The 8,681-nt window shown below is 36.9% G+C and overlaps 1 protein-coding gene across 1 annotated transcript; it reads right to left on the reverse strand.

Annotated features, from left to right (window-relative positions):
* Positions 1-2,579: 2,579 nt before the first annotated feature.
* On the reverse strand, positions 2,580-6,763 carry LOC129238018 (protein DDI1 homolog 2). Its single transcript, XM_054873046.1, has 6 exons — positions 6,080-6,763; positions 4,384-4,846; positions 4,196-4,318; positions 3,776-3,938; positions 3,472-3,673; positions 2,580-3,394 (listed from the first exon to the last, which is right to left on the reverse strand). The coding sequence occupies exons 1-6, from the start codon at positions 6,339-6,341 to the stop codon at positions 3,201-3,203; spliced, it is 1,407 nt and encodes a 468-aa protein (XP_054729021.1). The 5' UTR covers positions 6,342-6,763; the 3' UTR covers positions 2,580-3,200.
* Positions 6,764-8,681: the final 1,918 nt, after the last annotated feature.

The raw sequence follows: 8,681 nt of genomic DNA on the forward strand, positions 1-8,681 counted from the left end.
TATTATGTAATGATTAATTTAGTGAAGGAAACATAACTTACCGTAGTGTCTCTTTTCAAAAATATCGAATGAACGAAACAAAAAATGTGTAGATTTAGGATCTGGAAATTCAAAAGATGTCGGAAGACATTCGATATATGGGGTGGCGTTAGAGATGTTAAGTCGCAATACACATACGTTTGGGAAAAATTGTCTAGTTATACGAGTATATTCTGCGCTTTTGTGCAGCATTATAGCAGTAATGAAATTAGAGATTGAGGTGAATATTATTTAGTAAATTTATTGCTATAAAAAAAGTTGTAAGATTTAGAAGGCAAAACATGGGCACATCCAAAGAGGTAATAACATGAATTAGTAAATATAGCATTCGTCATTGCTGGCTGGGAGATCAAGTAATATGTAATGAAATTTTCGGCTCTATGTGAGCAATTACTCGCCCAAAATTATTGCGTCCCTTTCTGCTCTTTAAATCTTACAAGTTCTTATTAGCTATTAAGAATTCATAATGAAAAAATTGCTGGTCAATTTACATGTGGCTAGTGATTTATTTAGGCACGGGGATATATTATAATTTTTAGATGTAAAGTGGCTTAAAATTGGAAAAGCAGCTGTTAAGAGATTGTTGTTGTAACAGCATAAACATTTCCCATAGATAGAAAGATATATGAATGAGGTTTGTGCTTCGTCCTCATGGTCTTTTGTGCCCTCTACTCATCACAGTACCTTATCCAGACCCAGATCTCTTATTAAACTCAGGGTTAAGCTGTTGTTGTTTTAACAGCATAGGTAGCCCTGTCTGTGTAGGCATATTATTGGTCGTCTTAGTCTAGCTCATATAGGGGTAGGCCCATGAAACATGCTGTTTCGACAGGTTGGGTCCAGAGGGAGAGGGGGGTTAGATGAGTCGGTTTTAGGGGGCATGTGAAAAGGTGGTTAGTGTTGTGCGGGGTGCCTTCACATGCCGGACATATGTCGGGGTCGATTCTGGATAAGTAGGAGTTTAACCTGCTACAGTATCCAGAACGTAATTGTGCCAGTGTTACACGAGTCTCACGGGGAAGCTGGAGCTCTTCATCTGCAATAGGTGGTGGTTGGACTCCGATTACGGCATTCACAGGACGGGAGTTCATGAAGGTGGTAACGGTCTCCCGGTGGATGTCGTTTATTGACTGTCTAAATACTGTCCGGTCCAGTAGGTTGCGGTCAGTTTTGTCCTGGATTTCTTCAGCGTAGTCTAAGAGGTGTCTCCTGACGTGCCTGGGAGGCGGCTGGGATGACGAAGCTGTGTTAAGGCACGTATGGCTGTGAAAGCACGGTGAAGCTGTGTTGAGGCACGTATATGTCTTCCTTCTGGCTGCAATTGGATGAGATTTCAACCTTCTCCGCGCTACAGCGCTGCATTCCAGAAGAAGGTGCATTGGAGTCTCCTGGGATTGGTCGCAGAAACGGCAAGAGTCCGTAGACCCAATCCCGATCATGTGCAGATGACTTCGCAGTTTGCAGTGGCCGGAGAGGATGCCCGTGAGCATTCGCAGATTATCCTTTGGGAGGGTTATGAGTTTTTTAACCTCTTTTGGTTGCACACTCCCAGTAAGGATTTCGCCTGGCGTAGTCCCACAGTTTGCTGCCAGCAAACCTTCCTTAGCCCTAGTTCTTCACTCCTGAGCTTCTCCTTGATGGTGTGTTGTCCCATGGTGAGGAAGGGCTCGGGTCCTATTAAAGGCGAGGCCGCATCCTCTCTCGCCAATGCGTCCGCTACTTCGTTCCCAGTTATACCTCTATGTCCTGGGACCCAAATTTACCGGATGCAATTGTGCATTTTTAGTAGATTAAGTTTCTCGATACACTCAAGTACCAGCGAGGATTTGATCTCACAGGACAATAGGACCATGAGTGCCGCCTGACGGTCACTCAGCATGGGAAATCGCTCATTCCGGACATTCCTGTCTAAGTTTATCTCTGCACATAGACGGATGGCATACATCTCCGCTTGGAAGATGCAGAATCAAATATTTTTAATAAAAAAAAAAACAAAATGGCGGACTTTTGAATTTTTTGCCACTATTTTTTCACTTTTAATTGTTTATAACTTTTTTAAATAACAATAAATGTTTGTGATTCTGCTTGCGGTCATAACCAATTCAATACAGAAGATGAAACCGTTTGATTTTTTACTTTCAGATAATTCGTTTTCGAGATATGATGGCATCCAACTACGAATCAGCTAAAATTTAGCAGCCATTTTGAAAGCCACCATTTGAAAAAAAAAAAAAAAAAATTTTTTTTAAGCAATTTAATATTTGTTTTTTCACATGTAAAAAAATTGATTAATAAATATATTTTGTACTATGAATAAAGTTTATTTAAAAAAGCACACAAATCAAGGGTAACCTGGCCTTAAGCGTATTTAAATCCGGTAACGTAGAACCGACTGATGGGAGAACTCACTAATTCAACCTTCTCGCCGAAAGACACTGATCAGTTGCTCTAAAAACACTACGTCCCATCTCTATTGTAATGTTGGTATTAACGAATTAACCCTTCATGCCAAAAACCCATTTCAATAAAAGTTTGGTCTATTCAAATTTCACCTTTATTTTCTTTATTTATTAGTAATTCCATTTTACTTTGCGTATTGCCATGCTATTCTTGCCTTTTTTAACCCCTCATATACGATAAATTTTTCTTTCACTAAACTATACCCAAAAATGATGTTATAAAAAGTAATTTACAGTCCTTCATACACCAATGTTTCCTCGATGACAGTTCGCATTCATTAATTCAATGTCTAGTATTGATTGCCCCTTTCTTGTAGTACTATCCTCAATGCAAGCGAGTCTCGTGGTTTTTTCCCCCACAAATCCTTAGCAGTCTTCATCCATTCCATGTGTATAAAATAAGAAATGCTCTAGCCTGAGGTAGTTTGTATTTGTGGTAGGCTTAATCCATTCCCAAGCATCCGCTTTTTTCTAAATGTTGATACTCTTTGTTGATAATGTTCTGTCGACATCTAATGATAATTTTGCGTATATACATATATGTATATTACTTATATATGTAAACATATAATGTATGTAAATAGCGGCATGGATATTCTAAAATTTTTTTGCTTAAAATTGCGTTGTATTTTCTTTGTGTTATTTTTCCGTTGTGATCTATAATTTTAGGGCGGCGACAGTGGTGACGACGCCAAGGTCTTCTCAAAATTTCAATGACTTAGCAATAAGCGCCGCAGTTGCTTGCGTTTTATTTCCGTTATGCCGACGCAATTCAGCAATCACATCATCACGCTTATAACCAAGCTTCACCAAATCGGCAACATCACTCTCAGTGAAGGTATCATTCGCTGAAACATCATTAGCGGTACCACCTTGAGATCTCTTTGAAGTTGATGCTATGAAAAAAGTTGTTATTGTATTATTTGTTTGCTGTAAATTTAAATTAGGATTTAGTTAAATTAGCGATTAGTACCTGCATCCTTTTTGCTTTGTTCAATTGCTTGCTGTATGGCCCGCGACTCGGCCTCACTAGCTGATTGCTCCAACAGTTTTAATTCCTCCTCGGAATTACCGGTGAGTCGTGCGCAATCTGGTAGTTCATTTTCGGCCAAGAATGGGGTCTCGGTACCGGTAGTACCTATACGCAGCACATTGCGCTGCAAATCAATGTTACACTGCGAAAAACCAAAAACGAAATGTATCAATGAAAAATGGATATTACAAATCCAGCATTAGAAAAACAATTAATGGCAATCGGAATATTTAAGTCCAGATACCTGATGACGCTTCAGCATATCTAGTCCGAGCAACATATCCATAGGTTGTTTTTCCAAAACTGAAAAACTCGAAGTTAGATGGTCGCTTTCAATCTGTAACTGAACCATGTGTATCCGCCCAATGATACGTTGAGTACCAACTCCTTTGGCGACACCATTCCACCTGCAAGAAAAGTACAATAAGCCAAATATACGAACTCATAGGCCACGAGTGCGTTTGGTTCAACCCGTTTAAAGGTTCAGAGAGTAGTACGCAGAATTGCGATGTTGCTGGTATGTCTATCGCTGAGTTTCTGGTCTTCAATAGCTTTGGAGAAAATTTTATTTCAACTTTCGCAACTTCAACATTCAGTTACGGAGACATCGGACGAAACGCAACATCGAAATTCGGTATTCTAAAAATTAAGTTCCAATGCCTACCTAGTGTCGATAAGTCTATTCACATTGCAGCGTTCTGCGCATGCTGCACTCATAATTGTAGTTTGCGCACCTGAATCGACGAACGCTTTTACTGGTACACCATTGACTCGGCAATGAATGTATCTGGAAATAAAAAAAAATAGTAATTTTTAACAGATGCTGTAAATGATGGTGGGTCTATTGCTTACAGCATAGTGACAGTGCCAAAGATTTCGGGATTGTATTCAATAGCTGCGGCCATATTATCCTGAATGTTTTTTTGTTTAATCTCCTCGGCAATAAGACGTTGTGCCTCCTCATCGAAGGGATCCGCGTTTAACATACGTAAGCGTTGTAGCTGACGTTGTTTTCTCAAATCGATTTGATCGCGCAATACCTTGGCGAAATTTTCCAAATTTCCCGATAGTAATGCATCAGCCAATTTTGGATTGTTCTGTTTGAGCAATGATAAGGATTCCGGATTTGATAGAAACATTTGACGCACTGCAGCCGGATCATCATCGTAGTTAACATTAAATTCATCAGAATCGGAGTAATCCATACCGGTGGGTGCCGGACGATAACCCGGTGCCAGTCCAGTTCCACCACTACCACTACCACTTGAACCGGGTACTCGAATATTGCTGAAATCTAAGCTACTAATTGACGAGGCTGCATTTGATTTCCCGAAGGAAGAAGCAGAGGATTTTAAAAAATTGAAAAAGAAATGTTTTATTTAAAAAAATTCGAACAATAAATGGCTTGCTATGAAGCATTTTTTACTAAAATTTTAAAATACAGACAAACGTACATCTAATTCAAAAGGGACGTTTGAAATAGGCTTTTGACCAAAGTGGATTAAGTCCAACCCTGTGGCAAAAATTGTTTCTTAAATCGCTGCAATGTTTGTTAAGTTGCTTTAACAGCAAAATATTCTGATTTGCAGGTCTTCTTTATTATTATTAATTATTTAATGTAAATATATCGGAATTTCATTATGAGTCTTATGGACTCCTTTTTGCTGAGAAGGCGGTTAAGAACAATTCTGAAGCTTTTGAACTTTACCCGATCAACTTCGGTGACCCGACAGACACTGAAAGAGTTTGCCTGAAACTTTTCATGCTTTCACCTTACAGTCCAGACTTTGTACCCTCAGCTTATAATTTGCTTCGGTCTCTGCAGAACTTTTCGAATGGAGTATATCTGAATTCAATAGAAAACTGAAAAAATACACTGGAGTATATCTGAATTCAATAGAAAACTGAAAAAATACACCTGAAGCTTCTTTTTTGGTGGGGAATGTGGAAGTACTACACTGGTGGAATAATGAGCCTATACGTAGAATTTTCCAAAAACTATTAGCCAAAATATTTAGTATTAGCCAAAGCTAATTTTAAGCCTAAATAATAAAGACAATGCAATTCGGCATTTGTCCTTGACGTGTATAATTTTCAACAAGATCTTTTATATGCAAAAAATGTCCATTGCACTCATATTATGCCAAATTATTTTTATCTTTACGAGGTCGCATTTAACACATATGTACGTAGGTATGATTGCCTGATGACAGCAAGAATTGTGCATTGTGGAATTGTATCGCCTCATAAATATGTACGAGTATATCTGTATGTACATACGCAGGTTACGATCAATTCAAATGCGTCTGACAGCTTATTGTATGTATTTTCAGTAAAAGTAAACGCAGCAACGCCATTTGTGTTTGGTCGCACACGCTTGGAGTGAAAAAAAAAACAGATTAACGACAACAGTGCCGTGGGGAAGTATGGGGTGCTTGAGCTCATTGACCCACTTATACAGAAAAACATGCAACAGCGCTGGCCGGATCTACCAACCATAACTGGACTGCAATTGTTCATATGTAGAAATAAGAACCTATTCACTTACCTAGACCGCCAACTGCTGGAGTGCCTCCGGAACGTGCAATTGGTAGACGTTGTATTATAACACAGTCACCATCTTTAATGCCAAAATATTTGAGCGATTTTTTGTCATCCAATAATGGAGCTCCATTGAATACAATCATGATCTCTGCACTGGGCAAGCCGGACTCAACTTCACAGAACGCCTTGAAGTTTTCCAGTTCCAGTTCTTCGGAAACGTCCAAGAAAAACACGCTATCTGTCAGCGTAGTCACAGTTATCTTCATTTTTCTATATTTTTAGCTTTTCTTAAATTGAACTTTATACACTTTTCTTCACCAGTCGATGGATTAGAGTAATTACAAGGGGCACTAAAATGCTTCTATTATTGTGTTGCACTGTACGTTTTGGTTGCTGTTATTTATGGCTTGCGCCGAACCAAAGCACAAGAACCGTTAGTATGCCTTCTGCTTAAACGAACTGGTCGTAGTAAAATTTGCTTTTAATATTTGCAACAATTTTCTTTGTTGTACATTTATAATCAATGTATTCGAAAACAATGCAGTATGCGTTTCACTTCTTTGATTCGTCACCAAAAACAGGAGGTTCTCGGTTTGATTCTTTTTTTATATTTTCTTTCAGTCTTCTTCCCTTCTTTCAATCTTTTCCACTTTTTGTTTGCTTATGGTTTTCGTCCAATCTGCATTTTAATTTTTCGTTATTTTGTTGTTGTGCCCATCAGAGACGAGACAGCGGCGAATAATTATACGCAGAGAACAGCATTCACAGTAGAAGTTCAATAGTATTAAGGGGGGAGATACATGTATATGCTTAAATTTTACTTGATGTTTGTGATTTATTTTTTTTATTAAAGAGTCATTATATGTTTTTAAAAATTGGCATGTATTTTGTTTAAATATTAAAATAATACAAAAAAAATGTTTTGATTATAATAATTTAAAATGGCGGGTATACGTGAAATTCTTCCTGTGAAGGTCGGAGCGAGGCTTTTTAATCGGCGGGCATTCTAGCATCGTTTCTAGTGATCTGAAAACCAAAAAACAAATATTTTTGTGTTTATTAATGTCATAATTTGTCGGTGAACCTAAAAAAATTAAAAAAAATTAAAAATTCACGAAATACAATGCTTAAAAAAAATAAAATGAATTTTGGCCCTAATTTTTCATGTTGTTTTGCTCTATAAAAATTATTTTCTCAAAAAATTTTTGGAAACTTGTAGGTTCACATAGAAAGTAATATCATTAGAAAGATGTGTGCAAAATTTCAGGAAGATCGGTCAATAACTTTTCGAGTTATCGTGTACGCCAATCCGAGAAATATAGTTTTGAGAAAAACGTGACTAAAAAGTCCCAGAGCTGGAAGGCAAAGAATAGAGTTGTCACGGTTTACGCTCTATAATATGAGAAATACTGAAAATTATGTTCTAAAAATTTGGTAACATATTCTGAAAGGTCTATACTAACATATTATGGGGAAAAAAAAAATTTTTTTTCAACATTTTACATGTATCTCCCCCCTTAAATTATTTTAATTCATTAAATTTTGAGGCTCTCATTTTGTTATTCTTCTAATAAACGTTTGCCAAAAAAATTAATTACAGTGATGAGGTTGACAATGCTTAAAATTATGTTTCAGTTACCTACCAATGCAATACCGTAGGTAACGTAAAACCGGTGGGCGTTTCCACGACAGTCGGCTCTACGTTATCGGAACGACCCGGCTTTATATCCGACCAAGGACTGTCACTCCAGCAGCATTCCCTGTATGTAAGTATGAGGAATGTGTATGCTGATACAACAACAACAACATAAAACCGGTGGGAGTGACAGTTCTTGGCCAGATAAAAATACCTTATCATTGCTGCTTAAAGTTAGACAAATTACGCGATTGAAAAAAGAAGAAAAAAGAAGCAAAGAGCTTCGGATTCTTAGAAATGTTCAATATATGGAATTCGGTGTTCTATAATTCATTTAAATAAAGTAAAACCACTTTGGGATAAAAATTAAGTGAGCGCAGCCTCTGTGAAAACTCCCATGCATACAAAGCATTTACACATTCAATACAAATTAACAGATTATTTAAAATAAGATTTATAAATCCACTGAATTAAAAACGTATCAAATACATGTAGATACATAAAATATTTAATAATAATAATTATTATTATTATTTCACCTATACGCGATGCTTGCTGTCCAATTTATGGAAGACTTTCATCATTGCAAGAGTAGGTTGGAATAAAAAGAGGTTGTCTGTAAAGTCGGTTTACTGACGATAGTTTAACGTGATAACGTCATAAGAAAATATTGATGGAATGGTTGAATTTTTCAAAAGAAAATTTTAATTTTATTTGTTTGATAGATATTTTCATAACATAACATAACATAACATAACATAACATAACATAACATAACATAACATAACATAACATAACATAACATAACATAACATAACATAACATAACATAACATAACATAACATAACATAACATAACATAACATAACTCGGTTACAATGTTGCCGCTGTTGTTAGTGACCTGGGCGGAGCAAATATTTAATGAGTTAAGAGCCGTTACTTAGTTAGTTTATGCCCATTATTAATGCAAC

This window comes from Anastrepha obliqua, chromosome 2 (genome assembly GCF_027943255.1).
Source record: "Anastrepha obliqua isolate idAnaObli1 chromosome 2, idAnaObli1_1.0, whole genome shotgun sequence".
NCBI lineage: Eukaryota > Metazoa > Arthropoda > Insecta > Diptera > Tephritidae > Anastrepha > Anastrepha obliqua.

Excerpts from the sequence above, each read along its gene's own strand:
- LOC129238018 (XM_054873046.1), bottom strand. The coding sequence starts at position 6,341 with ATGAAGATAACTGTGACTACGCTGACAGATAGCGTGTTTTTCTTGGAC. Across the intron at positions 4,847-6,079 it reads TCCAGCAGTTGGCGGTCTAG|CCTCGTCAATTAGTAGCTTA; the intron begins GTAAGTGAATAG and ends AATCAAATGCAG. Across the intron at positions 3,939-4,195 it reads AATAGACTTATCGACACTAG|GTGGAATGGTGTCGCCAAAG; the intron begins GTAGGCATTGGA and ends CTTTTCTTGCAG.